General features: G+C 38.4%; 2 protein-coding genes across 10 annotated transcripts in view; one reads left to right on the top strand and one right to left on the bottom strand.

The window, feature by feature from the left end:
- Nucleotides 1–4,292, top strand: part of TMEM62 (transmembrane protein 62) — an 18,006-nt gene extending 13,714 nt beyond the window's left edge. For 2 of the 3 annotated variants that reach the window (XM_054276333.1, XM_054276334.1), the window contains 3 exons: nt 1,226–1,330; nt 2,080–2,198; nt 3,088–4,292. In XM_054276333.1, coding sequence (XP_054132308.1) covers nt 1,226–1,330; nt 2,080–2,198; nt 3,088–3,414 — 551 coding nt within the window. In that variant the 3' untranslated portion in view covers nt 3,415–4,292. Of the gene's footprint in view, nt 1–896; nt 948–1,225; nt 1,331–2,079; nt 2,199–3,087 lie in introns of those variants that run through there. The other variant, XM_054276335.1, reaches the window with a different exon arrangement.
- The window catches only part of PTGR2 (prostaglandin reductase 2), a 26,112-nt gene extending 3,012 nt beyond the window's left edge, over nt 1–23,100 (bottom strand). Inside the window, exons 1-11 of one of the 7 annotated variants that reach the window (XR_008483018.1) lie at nt 23,036–23,100; nt 18,040–18,135; nt 16,743–16,861; nt 15,511–15,702; nt 14,419–14,589; nt 13,233–13,442; nt 12,698–12,819; nt 11,406–11,493; nt 11,286–11,310; nt 10,649–10,688; nt 9,467–9,487 (exon numbers count right to left, since the gene is read on the bottom strand). Coding sequence is in view for 6 of the 7 variants with exons in the window: in XM_054276336.1 (XP_054132311.1) it covers nt 5,185–5,272; nt 10,649–10,688; nt 11,406–11,493; nt 12,698–12,819; nt 13,233–13,442; nt 14,419–14,589; nt 15,511–15,702; nt 16,743–16,861; nt 18,040–18,076 (1,067 nt within the window). In the remaining variant the exon portion in view is untranslated. Of the gene's footprint in view, nt 1–5,184; nt 5,273–8,126; nt 9,488–10,648; nt 10,689–11,285; nt 11,311–11,405; nt 11,494–12,697; nt 12,820–13,232; nt 13,443–14,418; nt 14,590–15,510; nt 15,703–16,742; nt 16,862–18,039; nt 18,136–21,913; nt 22,493–22,875; nt 23,012–23,035 lie in introns of those variants that run through there. The other 6 variants (XM_054276336.1, XM_054276337.1, XM_054276339.1 and 3 more) reach the window with 6 other exon arrangements.
- Between the last annotated feature and the right edge of the window lie 332 nt (nt 23,101–23,432).

A 23,432-nucleotide genomic window follows, 5' to 3' on the forward strand; every position in this document is an offset into this window, starting at 1 on the left:
TACATAGGGAATGTTTTGTTTTGTATTAGTTGTGCATGTGTGCTTGTTTCACTACAGTTGTCACAGAATTCTCTCTTGCCTGAGTGGAGAAACAGATTTCCTTTTGTAAAGATAGTATTTGTTAACTTTTGCAAAGAACACTAACAGGATTGGGTCTTTCTCAAAATAAGATTAAGGCCATTTCTGTCATAACTTGATACTTTGTTTGTGATACATCTAGTAAATTAAAATCATTACTATTAAGCTCATGGTATTTATCCTTTAAACAGTCATTTGAACCACACCTTACTAATGAGATTTTTCTGGAAGCCACCTCCCTTCCTATTCATGTCAGTGTTTGTACCTTCCTGTATACTCCTAATTGTGTAGCATCCTGAGGTAACTACAGCGACTGCTTACATAGAAAAGAATCAGATTTTCAGTTGCCTTTATGGAACTCAGTAGCTAAATATTAAAAAAGCTGACTCTGTGGTCATCTAGGTCCATGTGGACCATGATAAATGTTTGACATCTTAGTGAACAAATTTGTTAAAGCTGTTGATTTCCAAAGGTGAAGCTTGCCCTCTAGGGGTTAATTCTTTGTGAGAAGGCCACATAATAGATGTAAGTCTACAAGCTAACTTTTTAGGGAGGTTCTCTTGATCTGTGAATTGCCTGCTTCATTTAGAGAGCTACTACTGCTTTTTTCTGTTAACACCACACACTTGTCAGAATAATGTCATTTTAATGCCAAGACTTAATTTTGAGCTGCTGTCAGATCTCAGTAAAGTAGATTTAATCAAAGGAAGTCCAACAAATCTAGTCCACGCTGACCCACCTTTCTGGGTTTGCAAAGTTACTGTTTTGATTATCTAATTTTTAATTTAATACATACTTTCTCATGTTTTTCATTCTAGCTAACTTCATTTTCTGGGTATAGAATGGTTGTTCAGTATTATTTACATACAGTAAGTGTATTCCTTTAGAATGACAGGTTCCTCTGCTGTTTTTGATATAGATTGTTATACTTATTGGTTCTTGACTTTCAGTTATCACAGTAATAGTAATGCATTCCTCTGCATTTTTCTGTAGATGTACCAAATATAATTTTTATATTCCTTATTTAAAATAATGAGTAAATAATATGCAGACTTGTTTCAGAAAGACCAGTATTATACATACATATATATCTGGGGAAGGTGTTGCAAACTGAATTGTGTTTTTCTTAAATGTTGTCTCTGTTTAGGAAAGCTGGGATTACTTACTCTGACTTCATATTCTCTTCATGTCTTCAGTAAAACAAACACCTTCTATTACTCAATTCTGGTCCTGAATTTATACACCATTCTGGGTAAGTAGCCTAGAGTACTGGAGGACATAAATTGGTATTTTGAAATTACACATTAGATCCTGATGAAAATTTAAGAATTCTAACATCTTAAAGAATGGGGAAAATCTACTTAAGTTAAAAAAGCTATGTGGAACTTTAAAAGTTAATGTCCAAGAGACTAAAGGCTTATTTGTAAGAGCCTAACTTAGAAGCCCTGAATTAATTAAACACTTAGATTGTTAAATTACTCTAAAAGCAAAGTGATTATTTTTAAATTCAGTTTGGTTTTCACTTATTTTTTGATTGTTAGCATCAGAGCTAACAATCTGAGCTTATTCTCCTCTGATAACATGTTACTGAAATAGCTATTTTCTTGTTAGTCTGTGTAGTATGTATAACACAGAGCAGCCTGCCTGTTTTGATTCCTATGCTGAGCCAGGCTGGAATTGTTTGTGACCACATTTTTCATGTATCTTACTGCAATTCTGGGAAAAAGCTACCCTTTTCACCTCTCTCATAAGGAAGGTATTATGTGTGGTGTTGAAAATTGTCACAGAGATGAAACTAATTCAAAAGTATTTTCATTGCATGCCACAACCCTGTCAAACTGTGGTATTTTCACACCAGACTGCTGTTTGCTGCATATGAAAACATGAGGCTGATTACTCTGGACAAGCAATAGGGAAGTCTCAGGGTACAAAAGGCTGTGTGGGAAAGGGCTGTGTCTCTGTTCTGTTTCCTGATGGTGATGTTTGGTTTCCTCTCTTCAGGACCATGGTTTGTAGGTGAACTGATAGATGGCCAGATGGGGGCCTGTTTTTCCTTTGGAGTGTTTGTTGGTGGTTCCTTCTTACAGGGCAGTATGACATTTGTGGTTGGGATTTTACAGGTGAGTATTTATAAAATAAAGGCTAAAAAACAGCGCTTTTTTTCTCAGGGGCTTTTTTCCATTTTTAAAATAAATTTAAAGAAAGAAGTCTTGGAAGTAAAGAGATTATTGACCATGCCTGACTACAGTGGTCTTTCTTACCTTTCTGCAGATTTAAAGAAAGGAAGGAGGTTGTGCATTATTTTCACAAACTTCTCTTTTTCTCTAATAAAATGATGTTGCTTTGGACTCCCTGGATATCTGGATTAGAGGCTGCCTCTACAGATGTGTAACTCTACATTTTCAATGAATTTTCTGGTTTTGCCCTTGGCTCACACAATGTAAGCAAAAAACTGAATAGCCAGGGTAGCCCTTGCAGTGTTAATAACTCTTCAGATCAGTAGGTGTCACTCTCTAAGCACGCATGAGTCCAGTTTTCCCAGGAGTGTTTTCCCCATTAATCTGAAAGACAAAGTGTCAGTCCTTGGCATTTAAGACGGAGGATCAAAGCAGCATTGCCTCCTTCTTCATGGTGTCTCCTTTGTACCAGTGGGACACTGCAGTGGGCTGGGTCAGAGTTAAGCTGACATACAGACTGTCTGGTTTTGCCATGTTAATATTTTGCTAAGTCTGGCTCCCTGAATCATTTCCAGGAAATGTCAGATGTGTGTTAGTGCCTCTTACTGCAAGGGAATGGGCAGGAATGCTTGGCCTGGGACTCAGGCCCAGGCAGTCCCAGCTTTATCAGCTGCAGTCGTGGAGATGCATCCTGAGATTCCATCTCTGGGAATTGTACTCAGCCCTTAGAATGGGACAGCTTTATCTGCGCATACATTTTTAAGCCTTCATAGATGTTACCCAGAACCCTTGGCTTCCTCATTGTCTTATTTTTCTTCACTCTTCCTTTCAGATGATGTTTTTCAACCTGCCATTGATGGCCTATCTGTGCTGGTGCCTGCTGCTGCGCTGCCATGGCCACAGCTTCCGTTCCCACCTCCGTCACGCGCGCCGCCTCGTGGCTGTGCCCGTTCACCTGGCAATGGTCCTGCTCCTGGCCTGGCAGGTCTACTCCTGCTATTTCCTGCAACGCACTTACGGCACCTTGGCCTTCTTCCTGTCCCCAATGAGAACGTGGCTGGTGCTACTGACCGCGGCTCTCATTTATAAAACCTGGACACTGAAATCATCACAGCTCAGAACTTACATAACAGAGATAAAAAACTGTCAAAGCTCCTGAAGTACAATATAAGTACTCCAAATTCTGTCTTAAAAACTCTCAAGGTACAACCTTATCATTTTGTGATGCTGGAATTCCATACACCCCACCGTTAAGTGGTAAGACCCAAAGCTGCACCTGCACTGCTACAGAACTGTATTAAATAGTTAATGTACAATATGTTATACACACTTTCCTTCTATTATACAACATACTGTATAATACATGTTACATAATACAGTTATGGATTATACATCAGTACAGTCAACTTTGGAATAATCTCATCAATGGGGTTTTTTTAGTGATACAAAGATAGATACGTCCATATGGATCACAAATGGAAATGTTTGCCTATTACTACTGTGAATAGAAAAATAATTAATTATTGATTTTTATAATGCTGCAAAATATGAGCATAGGACCTGATGAGCTTCTAGATTTGTGATTCTTTGATTTTTATTTCAGAGTTGACATGTGTTTTTACAAGACTAGACCAGATGTCTTTATGAAGTAATAGTGATTGCAAAGGTGCTGTAGTGGTCTTCACAGCCAGAGTCCTATGCCCAAAGATGTTTTCAGTTCATAATGCTGTATACAAGCAGATCATAGGTGTGTGTATGTATTTGTGTTCATGTTTACCTGAGCTGTGGCCTATAGCTCTTGCCCTGGGAGTGCTGGCTAACTAACAGGCTGACTCTCTGGAAGGAAGGAGTTTCATTTTGCACTACTAAGGCTGCCAGTCCTCCCACCCATGACTGGTGAAAGGACAGTGAATTATCAGTGGTGCTGGGGTTTTCAGCTTCAAAGCAAAGAATAGAAACAATAGCCTCAGGATGGGAGAGACTGTAGGAATACTATGGTCTGATGCCTATAAAGTCTGTAATTTCTGTTTTTCTGGGTCTTGGCCAAATGCACCAAAGAGTGACCTAAGAAAACTTATTTCTTTGTTTTCACTTTTTTCCTAAGTACAAAAATTATAGAACAGTTAGTTACAATAATGAAGAATGCAATGATCCAGAGCCAAGAAAGCTGAGGTGCCTTGATCTGTAAAGAACACTGCGTTGCTTCACAAAAGACCAGCTGTGAGTGGAACATTTAAAATACTTTAGGTAATTTTACAGTAACTTACTTATGGCTTCTCAAGAAAAAAGAGGGCTAATTTATTTATGGTCCCTTTGGAAAAAAACAGCAGTGACTGTAGTAGAACACAGAAAAATAAATCAGAAGAAAATATTGATTACAACAAGGACTTTTGTTATTTCTAACAGGCGACAGTTTTCCTGTTCCTTCATTTCTGTTCCTCAATGATATAGGAAAATAGTAATGTAATACTATTAATAATGTAATGTCTTCAATGTAATATGAAAAAGAGCAAGCACCCATTTACATGAGGTAAATATACTGTTAAGAGAATAAAGAATTTAATTTGTTGCTACAAAAGTTTGTTTTGCAAAGCTGTTAAAAAATCAGAGATGGCACAAAATTTATTTGTGAGATACAATACTGAAAAATTGATAATAAAATGACATTTCACAATTAAATTACTTTTATGTGATTAGAGATAACAGGAAGTGGCAATAATATACTTCATATCTTTTGACTTGTTACCATTGTTAAATATAACATTACCCAATACTTTTACCCTTAGGCTGGTCTCTCCAATAGTGTCTGCACTGCACACACTTGAACCCACTGTTTGATTAACCCCCCACACTGAGCATTCATGCATGGCTTGTGTGGAGGCTGATTTTTTAAAAATTTTTTTAAGAAGAGAAACAAAAGTGCACTTACCAGTCTACAAAATTCTGGGGGTCCAGGAAAGCTGACACACAACCTCCTTTGGCTTCCTCTTCACTTTTGTAACAACAGCTACTATAAACTGCAGTAAGAATCATTTATGTCTGGGCTGGAAAGGTCTTTTCATGGTGTTGGTGACATTTTGCATGAAATCCTGACATGTAACTGTACGATTCAGCACTAAGCACTAATAGAAGCTCTTACGAAAAACTCCATGTTTTTCTCATTGTCAATGAAGAAGACAAAAAGGAGGACAAGAAACAAGATCAACTAAAAAAAAGCAAAACTAAACCAACCCAACCAAAAAAAAAAACCAACCCAAAAACAACCAGGAAAGGGATGAAAATGGAAGGGAAAAAAGCAGAAGGGAAGAAAATGAAATATAGGGCAGACAACAGCAATACTTCAAGGTACAAAGGGAAATGAGATGGAAATGGAAATGCACAAGACTAATAAATAAAAAGCAGAAGATTGGCTTAACCAAAACTAAGGAAAAAAGGTGTCTCTGCCCAATACTGTTTACATTTTATTATCCTTTGTAAATAGTTATTTATAAAGATTGTGGCTGAACTGCCTTACTGTGGTCCTGTGGTCACAATGTCACATGAAGACAGACATGCATAAAAGTTCACAAAAAGCCCTAACAGCTCTAGGTCTGTTTTGAAACCATAACAATGGGGGCTGGAGTAATAGAGCAGTGAAGAGTTCTCAGGAATAGAGTGCTATGTGAAGAGGCCCCAGGAACAGAATACTATAAATCCTTATTTAGTTAACAACCAATTTTTCAGAGAGGCTCAAGCAGAAACTGTAACAGAATACAAGTTAAATAGCAATTTGTTAGCTGTTAGAAGGAAAATGTAACTTAGAATTACCTTTGATGACTGTAATACTCAGAGACATCTCCCCCCCACCCCGGAAAATTTAAATTTGTCTGTGTAAATGATAATATAATGCACTGCACCCAGATTTGCACATGTGCTTGCACTGCGCCCAGATTTGCACATGTGCATTAGGAATTTTGTCATAGGCATCAGTAATTAAGCATGAGTGACTATTAGTCAGTATTTATATGACTCTTCCCTTAACACCTTTTTGAATAAAAGACTGTACTTGTTTCCAGAAATTGTGCCAGGGCGCTGTGAGTTACAGGAGCTGCTGTTCCGTGTACATGGAAAAACCTCTACTGATCTCTTTAGGTCATCTTGACTTTCTGGCATCAGAAAGTCAAGATGACCTAAAGAGATCAGTAGAGGAACAAAGAAACAAGGACCCCAGCCAATAGGTTCTAAGGGGCCCATCTTAAATCAAGAAGGTAAACAAGATGGTGAACTGCTTTGGCTCAGAAATGGTGTTCTTAGAGAAAAAGTAAATCTGGAAGTGCAAGCTCATGACCAGGGACTCAAGAAACCGACAGACTCAAAAGATGAACAGTTATGCACACACAGACCTTGTTAGCAAATATGATGCCAGTCAATTATGAGTAAAAATGAGTATGCATTAGAGAGAGAGGCAAATGGACACGTTTCAAGATGGCTTTGTGGAATTAATACCTAGCACCCAAACATGAAATAAACCAAGTATCTTGGCTCTGGGCCAGATACTGGTTTTACACTGCAGGTACTGAATCCTGTTTGAGGAACAGCACCAGCTGTGTTGATGGAGATAAGAAACAGATGTATGGGTGTGTTTTTGGGAAAAGGAGAACAGCTTGACCTAAAAAACACGGAATGCAATAAAGGGAAACTAAGACAATGAGATAAAAGGGAAGAGACTGATTATGATGCTGACATCTCAAGAGACAGAAATAATTAACCATTTGCCCAGAGAGTTACAGGTCTTGCCTTATTGTTGTAAAATGTGAATTATGTAAAAATTCGCGTAAGAAAGGATGTTATTTGATATTTGATATTTATACCTTTTCAAGCCTAATTAACAAGAAAGAAGATACAACCCACAAAGCAGGTAGCAGCTAACAAGCAAGCTGTAAGTGATGCCCAGGTGTTAAAGACAAAGTACTTGTTGGCCTCCTTAAAGTTCAGGGCTTGACGTGCTTGATCTCAGGCCTAGTGGGAGGTTAGCAAAGCTTGGGAAGAATGTAGTACTGACAGAGGACACAAAGAATGCAGAGTTTATAGGCCATAAGGACATCTGGAAGAACTCCCATGATAAGGAAGAAACTAATAAAGAACTCAGCAACTGTGCTGAAATTGGCTCTGACTGGATAAAGGTAATTCTGACACAGGCAGATCACAACCACCGAGTCAAGAAACCCACCAACACAAAAGAAGTGAAAGACTGGGCATGTGGACTGATTACCATGAGAAGCAACCTCCAAAGCATACTGGATTTTTCTTACCAGTTATTTGTCACCCTTTGTTAAATGACACCTCTCACAGTATAAAATATATAATAGCTGAAGAACTACATTATTACAAATATTAAGAAATTAGGACAAGATGAAAAAAATAGTAGTTTCTATAACTGATGGCACTTAATTTAAAGAATTTTCTCCTTTTGGCTTTTTATTCTTAAGATGTGACATGAACCAGGATTCACAAGTAAAGGAATACTTCTATGAGAATAGTAAACACTGGGGTTATCAGGGTGAGGTTTACTTTCACTGTCCCTATCTCTCTGTCTTAAAGCCATTTTGACTAATGTTGCTAGAGCCTGTACTGCCCTCCCCAGCTTACCTAACTACCAGAATGCTACTGCAATCAAGCTGCCCTTATTATGGTAAGGAATCAGTATCTCAGCATGATCTCACTCTGAATCACCCCTCACATCATAGCTCTTAATAGACTGCTGACTTATGTGGATTACTAAGCAATTCCTATAAAATTAAGACTGCTGGGAATATTATAATTTTATCATATTTTGTTCCAGTTGTGAAAAATAACCATCTAGAGGACAATTACTCATGAAAGGTATGTCAACTCATGGTGCCAGAGATGAACTCACTCTCGAGTAGCTCTTCAGCAAATATTGTGATATTTACTTCCTCAAGATTTGAATCAAAATTTGCAGGTTTTTTGTTGTTAATCAGTACCTATAGCTAGGCAGTTATGATTAAGCAATTGCAAGGTGAAACTTGTAGGCATGGCTAATCCTTTGTTTTAAGGAAAAGGGAACACAATCCCAAAATAATTGGGCTGTCTGGATAAGAGCCCTTGGAGTGATGTCAGCAGGACTGAGCAGTAACTGGGGGAAAGGTAGTCCTGGCAGGGGATAGAAACCACCAACCCCTGTCCACCAAGTTAAAACAGACTGCCAAATAGAATGGGGAGAAGAAGTGCACATGTGAAATAATTAGCATGAGAAGCAAGAGATAGAACTGGCAAATAAGGGTCTGAGTACTAATTAATGAAAAAGCTATATCAGTTGTAACCAATGAATGCTGATGGCTTTGTTTGCTAAAATGTGCAAATGGTGTGAAGTTTTGATGGTGGTTGTTGGAATCGGCGGGAGAAATGCGGCATGGAATATGAGTGATCAGCAAATCTCAAACTTTATTGATAGGCACACATCTTTGTGTTGCTGTTAATGAGGCTCATACATATTGCAAAGGCGAGCTCACTATTGGTTAGTTACTTATCAGCCAACTATGCCTACTTCTGCATTCTTGTGGATATTTTATTGAAACTTTTCTCCATATTTCTGCCAAAGATGTTCTCCCCTATCCTGCTGTTGCACCAAGGGCACAATGTCCTTGCCTGTTATTGGACACTGACTACTGACTCCTATACTTGTCCCCTTCAAGCTTAACCAGTGGCATCATGTCGACGTGACCTTTCTCAGCTAACCAACTGTCCACAAAGCTCTCCACAGGTGATGAGCCAGACTTTTGTGAGTTGCCCCCCAGTTTCCTAGTTTGTACAGAATACAATAAAGAAATAGGAATTCCTCACCTTGGTGTGTCAAGTGCTGTCACACACCAACCAGGTGATAAGCCTATGCTTGGGACAACACAGAATGTTCTTTTAAACCACACCCATTAAATATTTGCAACTGTGGGTGGCAACTGTCAAAATCATGCCAAGAACGTATTATTCGAGTATCAATTATTGCATTGCTGTTTCCAGTTCAATTTAATTTATTAGCATCCCAAAATCTCTGCTTTCAGTACATACAGAACAACTTAATGGTTTATTTAAGAAATGGAAATTAGTATAAGTAAAAACTTGCCCACTGTTAGAGACCGAATGCAATTATTTTTCTCGAACCAATGACTTTTACTTCGAAATTGAGACGATCTGTTTTCCAATATTGCCTCCATTCATCATGGACTGGAAAGCAGCTTCAAGAGAAATAATGAAGTAAGTTTATGCCAAGCAAAACAAGCCAAGTAGCTTCCAAAAAAGAAACCAAAAATGGTAGAAGCAAATGTATTAAGCAGCTCCCAAAAAAGGAGACATACCACTTAGGACCGAATCATATTTATCCTTAATTATGTGTTAAATTATGAAGGAGATGGAAAAAAAAAAAGCTAGCCTGTAATAAACTGCTAAGGGCAGCTTTGTGTAACAATTTAAAAAGAATTATTTGTAAGCAACAGTTTGATGCTCCATAAGACATGATTGGACAGCTCACAAGTGCTGTGGGTCACAAACATATATGAGAGAAAATGTTTATAAATATTGTACAGTAGTGGGAGAAGCTGGTACAAAAGAATCTATCTCTGAGTAAACAAAGTATGAAAGTATGATATGTGACTGATATATTTGACCAAGTTACTTCAAAATACATATGTATACCAGTAAGGAGGAATTAGCAATGACTAGAATAAATTGAAATCTAGGAGATTTAGTTATTACTTAATTCTACTAGTTTTCAATCTTGTGGGACTAATGGCTAAAGGGACTAATCACACTCTTCCCTCTTCCTTGAGGGGGACACATTTTTAATACGCATCACATGGTTCATATTACCAGATTCCCTTCACTTCTGTATTTCCTTTGTTACAGATACTTTGAACAAACTACAGAACATTTTGTTCTGTTAAAAGAAATTAATTTTTACTTTCTTTAGTAAGATGCTTTGCCCTTTCTTCTGTATACTTTTAATTTTTTTTTATATACTTCTGTTAGATATTGTGTTTTTAAAGTACAAATTCAAGGATTTAAAAAACCATTTCCTTATACACTAGTTCAAAGAAAGGGGCAGCACTTTAAACCTCTAAGATTAGGATGATTATCACCAGCTGCTAAGATAGCAGTCTAAGAATAAATTCTCCTCAGTACTAAAACAACAACAATAAAATCTAAATTTATATCAAATTATTTTTAAATATACAATAATTCTCTTACAGAACATTTTAATAATAAGTGAAAAATTATTGTAACAAAAATAATGTTTTTGATAAAATACAAAAATCTAAACTGACAAATGGAACAAAGTTAACCTCTGTCATTGTATATAATCAGGTCATTATTCTTCAAAAATGATGTAAATATCTTACCACCCATGCTTGCTAAGCCTTCTACCACAGTCTCTCTGACCTGTCAATGCAAACAAGAGGAGCATTTCACATTTCTTAGAAACATGCCAAGAAACTGCCATAGAAACCACCCAAATCTAAAGACTTCTCTCACTACACTGGACAGGGCTCTGTTTGGACCAGATTCTTTCATCAAGAGAGGCGTGAATATTTTCTGATAAATTTGCAAGTGGGTTTATTCTTCAATCAGATCCCTGCCCCTACCAAAATTTAATGTCTTGCTATTTTTCCTGGAAAATTACTGATCACTTGAAGAACCAAAAACTAATTCAGACAGACCTCACAGGGAAGGCACAGTTAAGCATATGCTCATTACAAAGTAATAAATGCTGATTATAAAGCTTGAAGTAAAATTTCCAATGAGATTCTCAAAAGCTTTCAGGACACTTAACTTAGCAGGTATTTAAAAGTACTTTTTTAAAATATTTTTGGAAGTCTGAATCTTTAAGTAAAAAAGCACTTCCACCCTATGCTGAAATAAAGAACACAGACACAAGCAGCATGTAATCAGAGAAGTCAGTTATACTACAGTCAGACCATTCTCAGCAAGTACCTTTTAAAAAACAGGGCTACCTAATAAGCTTTCAATTATACTTACACATTTTTTAAAGGTCTGTTCAATCCTGAGGCACAGTAAGAGAGCCAGAGACAACGAAATTAGTCCTCTTGTAGAAGGAGATAGTATCAAAGGCCATAGACTAAACCTAGAAGTTCTCACCTTCAGTTTACCCTCTTGGATCCACTGGCAGAGTTGTAATACACTAGCTTCTTGTTTGTCCATGTAGTTCAACACCAAGAATCTTTCCCTGTGAAAGAAAAGAATGAGCTTTAGTTTAAGAAGCTTTGATCAATGTCCTTGAAAATCTTTTCAGAAAACAGCCTTGATGAAACTGAAGGGTTATGAGCACAAATTATAAAGAAATGTAGCTCAGGGCCTTGCTAGTTTGTTGTGACAACTTCCTGCAGTGGGAGCTTGACAGTAACATCAGTCTTAGGAAGATTTCTTCAAGTATAGATAGAAGAGTAATAAAAATTAAGTAGTAAAGTAGTATCACCAGAGTAAGTAAATATCCATAAAATGTGAGCAAATTACTATTATTTTCTACATTTTCTTTTTCTTTTTTTCAGTGGTAGGGAGAATAATTAGTGAACCTGCAACCAGATGGTGAGACTAACTTAACTTTCAGGTTCCCCACAATTTTGCATATCCTGTTGTCATGGCTTTCCATAGCAATTGAGAAATGGAAATTATCATCAAAAATGATAATTACTTGTAGGGACCTATTGACTAAATTTTCCCTGCATTCTACTACGCATGGTGTATTTTACTAATTTTATCCATTGTTTTACAAGGGCAGACAACTGTAACAGGGACAAGGAAAGATTTTAATTAGGAGAGATTAATTGATTTGCACAGAAATCAAGTCTCCCAAATGTCCTGCAATGAAAAAATCCAAGACTCTCCTCCTAATCTCTGCCTTAGCGCCATCTGAACCCTAGAGGAAATTCAGCAATTCCCAGAGTCAGAACATCATAAAAATGTTCTACCCATATATATCTGTCACAGCTACAGTTCCATTATCTAATAAACCCCCAAATACTAAAAATGTAACTTTAGTAAAATCACTGCATCAGCTGCATCCTTATGCCTGAACTACAACATTTTGAGAGAAGGCACTTTGCAAAACTTCTGAGAACAGAACTATGGCAACACCTTCCCTTGTCCTAAAGAATTGTCAGGGATTAAAGGACTGAATCAAGCAACCTCAAACAAAATGTAACAAATTATATCTATGATTCTATATAAAAACATCCTTTCCCATTTTTTATGCTGATAAAGACAAATGTAAGAGAAAAGATCTAATGATACCATGATTATATTTTCCTTTCTAGGCATGGCAACATTCTGTTCCAATTACAAATAGCTACTGCAGATTACAGACTACTGTCCAAACACCATATGAACAATCTACCTGGAACCTGGTCACAAGTTCTGGAGGAGAACTGTACCTTGTGATGTTCCTTTCTTTCTGTATTTTTTCTGTGTCAGGAGGCAGTGGAGGGGGATAAGGCACGTCTTTGTTATACTGAGAAATCTGTCCACACAGGATGATATGACTGTTCTGATTCATCTGTTTGGGACAGCATAAAGTGAGAAAAATGGCATTCCTCAGTCTCAGAAACTAAATTTTTCAGATGCAATAGATGTTATTGCAAAATTTTCATTAGCCACATTTCCTGTAAGAGTGGGAGAGTTGCATGCAGTCCCATAGAATCTATGACAACATTAAAATAGATAAAAATGCAAGGTAATAGTGGGTAAATAACTGCTATTCAGGCTAGTGTAATTTAAAAAGGCACAAAATAGAAGGAATATAGGAAATTATTATCTTGCTGTGGGCCCCCAGAATCAGCACCTGAAGTGGATTACTGAAGTGGAAAGCTGTGCTGTATTACAGGCTGGACTCCAGTATGAGTTCATTGAAAGCTGGGCCTGCAGACATTGGAGAATAACTAGAATAAACCTGACAGCTGGAATAATCACCTGACTTATAACTGTATCACTGATGTCACCACCAACATTGTCAAAGTAAACATCCACACCATCTGGGCAGAGTTCACGTAGCTGTTTTGCCACATCCCCCTTCTTGTAATTGATAGCAGCATCAAACCCCATTTCTTGGACCAAAATGGAGCACTTTTCATCTGTGCCAGCAATCCCCACGACTCTAGAGCAGCCCTCCAGACGGCCAATCTGCAGGCACACAGTTAAAAAAAAACAAATCAAACAAACCAACCAAAAACCCCAAACACAAATTGTATCATCCATGTGCATAAAAGTACAGTGGAAGAAAGGGGGTCCTAAGGGGTGTTACAGTTATTCCCATCCCACTAAACCCCAGGCAGCAAACACTCCCATCTCATGTGACACAACCACTTCTTGTCACTCCCTCCTCACAACTACACACAGGGCACAATCAAAATTTACCATCTTTTCAAACCCACTGAGTGCAGACTATGTTTGGGGAATCAAAAATGACTGCCAGTACTGGAGAACCAAATATAGTAGAAAATGACCATCTGCCAAGTACCATAACATAACTAATAAAAGGAAAAAAAATTAGACAATAATTGATTTAAATACAACCTTCATAGATTTGCTCATGCATTGTTTCTTCATAGCTTCTCTTTATTAGTAGGTCTAAAGTTTGCTTAATATCAATTTTGTTTGTGTATGTATATATATCTAGAGAGATATTTGTAGATAAGCACATACACACCACAAACAGGTTCTGCAAAGCAGAGGAGGATAAAAGGACTGTAAATCTCAAAACACAAAGGATGTCATGGAACACAGTACAAAGGGTTTACCACATTACTATTTTCTAATAGAGAAAAAAATGAAAGTCCCCAGTCAATACAGTGTTGGGATGGCAGGCTACCATATAAATGTATAATAACTACATGTATATATACACCATCTATTTTACTTGCGCTAGCAACAAGTAATCACCATCTGTGTTCTCCTCTCCCTATTTCATGAAACTTGATTTTCACACGTCAAGTCTTTCACACTGAGAGCGTGTGCCAAATCTGTGAAACTGGCCGTTCCCACAGGATGATATCTGCTCACGTTTACAAAGATTTTATCTGTATATTTAATAAGCAGCATGTTTTAGAAGAGCAAACTTGCTAACAGAGTATGTTTGCATGCCCTAAGCTGCACCCACCTGGCCGGCCAAAGAGCCGCAGGCACCGGCCGCCCCGCTCACCACCATGGTCTGGTTTGCACCCGCAGCCACATGTCCCTTCTCCCTGATTCCCAACAGGGCCGTCAGTCCCGTGATGCCAGCAGCACCCAGAAAGTAGGAAAGGCGTCCATTTACAAGCTGTGGCTCCAGCTAGAGAACAGAAAGTAGGTAGGAGGTCATTTGTTTCTAAGGTGAGGTTCTGCTCTTAAGATTGCCTGAGGGTAGAAAACGAATTCAGGATATTTACCAGGCAAGGTAAAACTGGTAGGGATGAGCTATCTCTAAACAAGTCTGTACAAAAATGTTATGTCTCTGTGGTTTTAGAAAAAGTTTTTAAGCAAAGTAACTCACAAAAACTGAAATTATGGAAGTGTTAAAAAACATTTGGGAGATATGAAGTTTCCAACAATGGTGAACTATCCCCATGCTAGCATAAAAGGATAAAAATGCACCATTTTATCAAATATGGTGCTTGCAGATCAGTAACAGAGGGTCCTAGAGGAAGGAGTTTATTGGAAAGTATAAATTCTCAAACTACAGTAATTTTCTGTTATGAGAGAACAATCAACACAATATCCCTAACACAATGAAACTTCTCCACTTCCAAATTAATACTAAATACCCTTTCTTATGTGAATGTAAAACCTGAGGTAAAAGCTTTTACTAACATAAGTTAAAAAATAGATTAAATATACCTAAAGCCTTTCATGTGTTACAGTTACACTCTCATGAAGAAGTTCTATTAGAATTAAAATAATTAAGAGAATTATTTATTGGAGTAGCTTCAGGGATTTTTTTTTAAAAAACAACAATTAAAATAATACTGGCCTTAATATATTAAGGTTAATATATCAACTGGCAAAATTGTTATTAAAAAAAAATATAAATCTTGGCACCTATGAGTTGATCAGCCTTTTGACAACTGATTGCTTCAATAAGTATGTTTCTTTTGCACAAAAAAAAAAGCATCATTAGCAGCTATTTAGGGGGAAAAAATAGAAGTTTGGGGGGGAAAAAAAGGATTTAGGAAAAAAACAGTCACACACAACCTGGGCTTTGCATTTCTATTACCTTTTGCAGTGAGTCTCCATCAAGAATTGCTGCTGTCTGCCAGGGCCAAGTGAAGGAGGTTACAAAGTCTCCTTTAGCAAGGTTATGGTGCTGGCTCTCCTCCACCACCCCGATGCCCCCACCATCAGCAACTTCAGACAGCTGCCAGGGCCGCAGGTAATCTGAGCCCGTGTCCTCATTCATTCGGCAGCGCTGAAAGACAAGGCTCTAATGAAAGGCTCTGGTGGAACATAGCTGCTTTACCAGTTCAAGCTGGGTGGGGGACAAAAATGGGTTCTGAACTTCAAACACAAAGGGCTACTCAAAAATCTCTCAATAAGCCCCAAGTATTCATAATATTTTCTTAGACCCCTCTTTCCCATTGTTTGCTCAGTACAAAAGGAGGATGGACCATCCTGATCTCCATCAGTGTTACCAAAGCAAACACATTCTACAGATGGTGGCTCAAAAGCACCAGCACAACTGACAATGACTGGCTTGGGTCTGATGAGAACCCTACAAATGCCATTCCTCTGCTGAAGGAATCCTAGAAATGCAGGATTGAAAAAGAATGCCCACAAGTCATTTAGTCTACGCCTGTGCACTGAAGAGTAGTCAAGTATATGTAGACCACCCCTGACAGAGATCTGTTTAATGAAACATCTTGAAATGGGACACATTTTCTTTCTAGTTTCCCATGTAGCTACAGCCAGTATTTCAAGATTCTTAAACTTTTTCTTAATTCTCAAGCTAAATGTACTTTCTTGAAATCTAGACTGGTTTTTTTTTCTACTATCACCATCTATGGGGGAATAAATCATCAGAATTCTCTTTATAGCAGAATTTTACAGACTGTATCTATCTGGTTCTTCCTCTACCTTCACTTCCATTTCAACCCACAATTCTCTCAACCACATGATTTCTGTAATTTTGCATGACGGGAAAAAAAAGAATACAAAAAAGGCGAAATTCAGAAAAAAATGATACAAACAAATCTGTAATGGTTTACAGTCTCTTCCTGGTCCAATGAAGTAATATTCATATATATATATATATATGTATATATATTCCAAACATATTAATGCCAAATTCTTTCCCAATAGAACTCCATCAGAATGAATACAATTACTATGTTACACTACATATATATTTGTTCTGTAATGGGTAACTTTGGTGTTAAACCTCATGACAGGTAAAGAGTTGAAGGTACTTAAAAGAACAATTTCTGGCTTAGCTCTGAGTCCATCACCTACCATGTAGGGGTCCACTGAGAGATAGAGAGTTTTAACACGCACTTGTCCCGCTTGGACTGTGTCTGCTATTGTACTTTGCTCCAGTCGGAAGTTTTCAGCCACTGGCACTCCATTCTTACCTAGAGTTATATTAGAATTTAACAAATAAATGAATCAATGTAGAACTTTCCTTAACCAACAGAGGAAGGCCTTTTTTTAAGGTAGCCTTTTTTAGGATAAATTAGGATGAATATTTACTCAGGTGTAAAACTAGAACCAACTACTCTCACCCTTCTGCCTCTTCCGACTCAAGTGAGACTGAGGGAATAGACTGAAGCCACTACACATGCACATTCTGCAAGGGCATCCCTTCATAGAGACTTCCTTACATTAAAGCTTCCTAGAAACATCCATAAAATTGTGGCAAGGATCCCAGAACTGGAGGCTTTATCCTCAGGTTGGTACCACATGCAGCAGGTCAATCAGCCAACTGGAACCACCAGTGCTGAGACAGCCAGACAGCCCTGCCTATTTTAGGTCAGAGTGACTGCACAGCTAGAGCAGGCTCCTGCTGCACCATTTGAAAGACTTAATTGCAGGTCATACAATAGTTCTTAACACTTGAAACTATTTTAGCATTAAGCAGCATACAATACTCCCTCCAAAACTTAATGTCTTCTACACCAGATTTATGAACTCACTACTCAAAATACTGTGCTGATCCATAACAAGGCAAATGTGTAAACAAGAGAGTAAACAAAACCTCAACAGTGTAAACTTAAACACCAAACCCTTTGAAACATGAGAGGAGCAAAAGATTCAATATTTACTACAAGGAAACAAAAATTAATAGTAACCAAATATTTTAGACACCTCTTACAATGCAAAAAGAATAAATGTGAGAACTAAAAAGTTATGTGCCCTAATCTTTCTTCACTTTCAGCCTCCACACTTAGAGTTTCCTCATATATTACATGTAAACCCTTTTTTCCTCACACAATTGTTTAGAAATCTGCAGACTAAACAACAAATGCAGTTTGAATATATGTTACATATTCAGTAGAAATGTATCTATACTAACACAATTTACATTTATTAATAAATGCAAATTTATTACAAATATATGTGTTTATATTAATGGAAATCAATACATTTATATATAAATAAATAAACTTTAAATAAACTTTATTGCTGCATACAATATTAAGATATATAAATGTCAATATCTCAAATTAGTGTCTGTTTCTACCCTCACCATTCTGGAGCATTAGGCAATCAGAACAAACACATTGCTTTTGTAGTGGAGAGAAATACATACCAGGCCGTGAATTCAGCACTACTCTTTGTATAATCATCTCTGCTTTTGCAGCAATTTCACACTGGATTTCTACAAAAGAAAATGTTGTTTGAAGGCCTGAAATATATATTAAAAAAAAAAAAAAGGATATGAGGCCAAGTACTCAGTAATTTGGAAACTGGGGATGAAATACAGACCTCCCCAACTTCAGGATCCACGCCCAAGGAAGATATAAAGAATCATATAAACCAGCCTCAAGCATAACATAAACAAACATGTGAAGAAGGAGTTTCCCTGTTTATCTTATTAAAGCTCTGATTTATACAATGTCACAGTAGCAACTATTGGAAAGAAGGAAAACTGTAATGCACCATGTTCCTTGTAGGACCATCACCAGCCCCTACCAGGCAGAATGAGAGGTGTCTGATTAGCTGTCCTGTGCTGACTGAGAACAGCACTCTGTTCCCACCTATCAGACACAGAGGCACCTTTGCACACAAAGTCAGGTGCCACTCAATAAAAGGCAGGCAGGCAGAGCAGAATAGCAGTCTGCAGGTACATGATAAAAAGATATTGTTGTGTAAGATGTTTTGTAAGAAAAGGCAATTCTTTCTATTAGCAGTGCTCCAAGGTGAGAAAGAATGAGATCATCACTCAATCTGTTCTACAGAAAGATTTGTCCCTGAATTTCAACAGTTTTAAAAGAGGATTGCAAATCTGTGATTTTGCACCTGTAAGACCCAAAGTTATTAAGAGGAAATTACCCTGATTTAACAGGAGAAGAAATATGATCTCACATGCTTTCAGATCTAATACAAAATAAAAATGTAACTACTATTTTCAGCCAAAAGCCATTAATAACCAACCTCCATACGAACAAAGGACATTAAAGAATGAAACATGATAGCCAACATCTTTGTCATAATGTTTATTTTGCTGACAAGAACAGCAAATTGGAGTAAATCTAAAAGATGAGCCTAGAAAGAGTACATCATCACCACTTATCTGACATCTTTGTTCTTTGAACACTGCAAAATACAGAACCTTCTGTCTGTACTGCTACAGTGCTTACATAACAGCACTCACAAACCATCAAGAACTACAGTCTGGAATGCTACAAAACAACTAAAAAGTTATTAGGAGAAAAGGTGCATATCCCTGGCCATCCCTCCCGTTTAAAACACACAGCTGACTCAGAACACAAGTATCTTGTTAAAGAAACAGATCAAGCTTTAATATTTTATTGTGTTTGCACTTGAAAACTACTTATTTGGGAAAAGTTACTAAAAAGTGAACTTCTTTCCAGTATTTCAACACCTAAGGATGCTACAAGGAATGAATCTCAAGTGTGTCTTTACAGGACCACAAAATGCTGAAAAAGAAGTGACCTGCAGAGTTCTTTGGACAAAACAGTGTAAAACAATAGTCTACAACAAAAGGAAAAACCTCCACACTTTTATGAAATTACTACTTACTGTTTATAAACAAAAATGAGCATTGAAAATTAAGGACTTAACAACTGAAAAGTGAAAGAGAAATCCATCTTTATACCCACAGCTGATATAATCTCTAGAACATGAATAATGTAACACTCTAACATGAAGGATGGATTAAGAGAAAGTTTGGTAGGTTCAGCTATAGACTTCCTGTGTGATCATGGGCCCATCTCTGTATTTATTTTACAGAATATTTTTCAGAACAAAACTGCAAATTCTTCCTGATAACATCTGCCCAAAAAAATTACATTCAAGTAGCACAACTATTATTCCCAGAGCAATTGATTTAGCATCTGAGAATTTCTGCTAATACAAGGAGCATTTCATAAACTGTCAGATGTGCCCAGCGCAGTTTAAAAGGACAAGTCCACTCTAGTAAATGATTAGCACACATTTGCAACTCAGCTGAAGTTTATTACCACTGATCAAACTGCTCTGTGCACAAATAATGAGTTAAGAATGCAGTGAATATAAGCCAACAGCATCTGACATGAAATCTGGGCACATCACTCCTCGATACATAGCATCCACACCCAGGGCTGAGGGTTTGAGCCTCTGTTTTTAAACCACACAGAGCAGGCAGAATTGCTGTACAGCTCACACCTTACAGAGCAGTCCACTGTCAAACCTCCATTTTTGTTAGCCTAAAACGAAATATGTGTATTATGCAAACACAAAACCCCAATCTGAACAAGAGAGGATGAAGATAATTTTTATTGTGACTAACATACTCCTGAAATATCTGCTTTCTATGATTATACGGAGGGGGAAAAACCCAGTTATATAAAGAAAAAAAAATTCCAAGATATTAACATACTAAAAGGAAGACAAAGCAATACAGAGCAGCATAGATAGATATGAGCAGAAAAATTATCCAATGTAAGTTTAGACTACTTCTCTGAATGCCTGACATTTTGAAGGAACAAAAACACTGTTTATTTCCCAGTTTGTTTTCACAGCTTTTGTTTGAGGAGCCTGTGTACTGATTCAATTTGAAGATCTTCCAGATACTATGAGTGGGTGGACAAAAAGTGAAACTGGCAACTGAATTGTCTCCAATTCTGTGACAGCTGCCACAGCACACAACACTGCAGATGGACATTCACTTCTGAACAGGACTGCACCTACAGCGGAAGTCAGCAGCACCATTACACAAGCAAATGGTCACAGTAACATCATAACACAGTAAGAATCAAACTTTCCTCACACTGAAAACAATACAGAGGTGGCTAAAGAAAACAAGTAGAGGCACCATCTTTTAGCACTGTACAGTGAAGAAAACTTTTGGAAAAAGAGAACAGATTTTCTATAAAAAGTGAAATAAAGGCGATTTGTATCATATACACAACTCCTTTCAACACACACATAGTGCCAGTGTGCACGATGTTTTTGACTATTTTTTAAAAAGACAACACAATTATTATTTTTTAGCTTGTCCAGAAAAAAATCAATCTGAGTTGGTTTAACTCCTTAAATCAAATAGAGTAAAAATTCCAAGTTTTAATATCATTGTGCTATGCCAATCACCTGATCCACCCTAGGAGTAGATCAGGAGCATTAACCAGCACAACAGCAGCATCTTCAGGGGAGTCTCAAGCACGTTTCAGCCCAGTTTTACTTCTCCCCTTGCCTTTCTTTCCCCACTGTTTCAGAGACACGTGCCAACTCCTTTCAAAAAGTTAAATAAATTTCTCAGTGCTAAAATGCTCCAGTTTGTTTGCCCTGGGCTTGGTTCCCAGAACTTCTTGTTTCTGTGACTGCCTATACTCTTTGCCAAAACAAGTCACCTGCTTCCAAGTTATTACAGCCCATGCCAGATGCAGTTCAGTTAAAAAGCAAAAGGAAGAACAGGTAGTCCTATATCAGGCCCCAGAAACAAGGAGGAAGAAGGCAAGCATCTAAACAGAGAAAAAGATCTGGAAGTCCTCTGAAACTGTGATGTCAAAATGGCTGGAGCAAGGATCCTCAAAGGAAACTCAAGGAAAGAAATTTCAAGAATGACTCTGAAGGAAGAACATGCAGGAAGAAAAGATGGGAAGAGCTGGGACTAGAAATCAGTAAGAACAGAGGAACATGACAAGAACAGTAACTTAATGGCCAGTAAAACAGAGAAGGGCAAAACAGAACGGGGAGAGAGAACTGAAGCAAATGGGAACAATGAATGAGACAACCAAGCAAACTGAGGTGGGAATGACTGGTTAAAAAACAAGAAGAGACAACTGTAACTGGCAAGGTGAGGTAAATGGAAATGGAAAAGCAAATGTAATGGATTAAGTATCAAAGTTTCCACCAGCTCCACTAAGGAGTCCTACATTTGATGAATGCTAATTAATGGTAAGCCAGAATCAATACCAACTGTCATGAATGGAGAAAAATACATGCCATAAAAAGCTAAGTACTTTTATGAATTGAACCAATGAACTTAGATTTCCTAATGTTACATGTTTCATCATTGAATTTTCTGATGGGAAATCTCTCTCATAGTGTTTTCTTCATGTGGATTTTCTTACACAGTATAAGTGTTGAGGGCAGGCTCCAATCTTTCCTCCAAGAAGCAGATGAGAAAGAAAGACAATAGTATTAGGATCTTGATCCAGGCATCTCTTTTTTTTATATCCCCAAGAAGCCTAATATCTTTCAGCTTTTTATCAGATTTCACTGACCTACAAATCAAAAGTTCCAGTAAGCATACTCATTAATATCTACATACAATAGGACTGTATAAACTTTACTTTTTCAGATTCAGGTGCGAAAAAAACCCTAAAAGCTTTTAGGTACCATATCTTGAACTTTTTTTTTTCTCCACAAAGTAGTTGCACTGTGTTAGAGTTGCTGAAAACTGTTTAAAATACCATATCTGTATATGGTCTATATACAAAAGGCCTATTCCTTCTTGGCAAAATTTCACGTAAGGAATGCAGATTGCTCCCACGGTGGCAGGAGCATCACCCGATGGGTTTTTTGAGAAGGCGATAATGCCGTTTGCAGGCTCCCACGTGAGAGCCCCTCAGAGAGCCTAGTGACTACCCAGGCTGTCAGGTACGCCCAAAGACCAAGGCAGAAAGCAGCGCTGCCAGAGGTGGAAGAGCCCTGGAGAGAGCCCTGCAGACGGGTCATTACCAGATTCAGAAGCCGCAGACAGAGCAGCCCAGGAGAGAACCCAGAGAGGCAGCACAGGGAGCTCAGTCCTGTAAGGCGGCTCAGTCCTACAGGCTGGTCCGGGGCTGCAGGGGCTCCTCTCCCCAGGAACGGCTCCACCGCCCCGGGACGCGCTGTGATCAGGGGGCTCAGTAAAGGTCAATTCCAGCTCGCGTTCCAGGGACCGGGCAATGCTAGCAGCCTCTCCCGACCTCTTCCGCACCTGTGCTCCCACCTGCCCCGCAGCGAGAAGGTACTAATGCCTGAGGATACGACTCCTGGGAAGGGGAGTACGAGCTCTACCAAGCACCCGCCTCCCTGGCCGAACTGCGGCTCGCCCCCGGCACCGCTGCATCCCCTCAGCGCCCGCAGCCCCCGCTCACCTTGAGCCGACCCGAGCGCCCCAGAGACCGCCCCAGAGACCGCCCGGCCCGGCCCGGCCCGGCCCCGCGCGCACGCGCGCCGACCTTAAACAGGGAAACGCCGGGGAGGCCCAGCCTTAAAGCGGCGATGGCCGTAGCCCGGCTATGGCGGTGTGAGGCGCTGTGGGAGGATGTCCCCTGAATCGCACAATCACACAGAATCATTAAGGTTGGAAAAGGCCTCCAAGAGCATCGAGACCAACCTTTCACTGAACACCCTGTCTACTAGATAGGACACTAAGTGCCACATACGGTTCATTGAACACCTTCAGGGAATGCAAGTCCACCCTTTCCCCAGGCAGCCAGATTCCAGTTAATGCTTAATAAACCATTCAGTGAAGAAATTCTTCACAATGTC

Source organism: Melozone crissalis, unplaced genomic scaffold (assembly GCF_028551555.1).
Source record: "Melozone crissalis strain CALT ecotype California unplaced genomic scaffold, PUWL_Pcris_2 ptg000018l_1, whole genome shotgun sequence".
In the NCBI taxonomy this organism is placed as follows: Eukaryota; Metazoa; Chordata; class Aves; order Passeriformes; family Passerellidae; genus Melozone; species Melozone crissalis.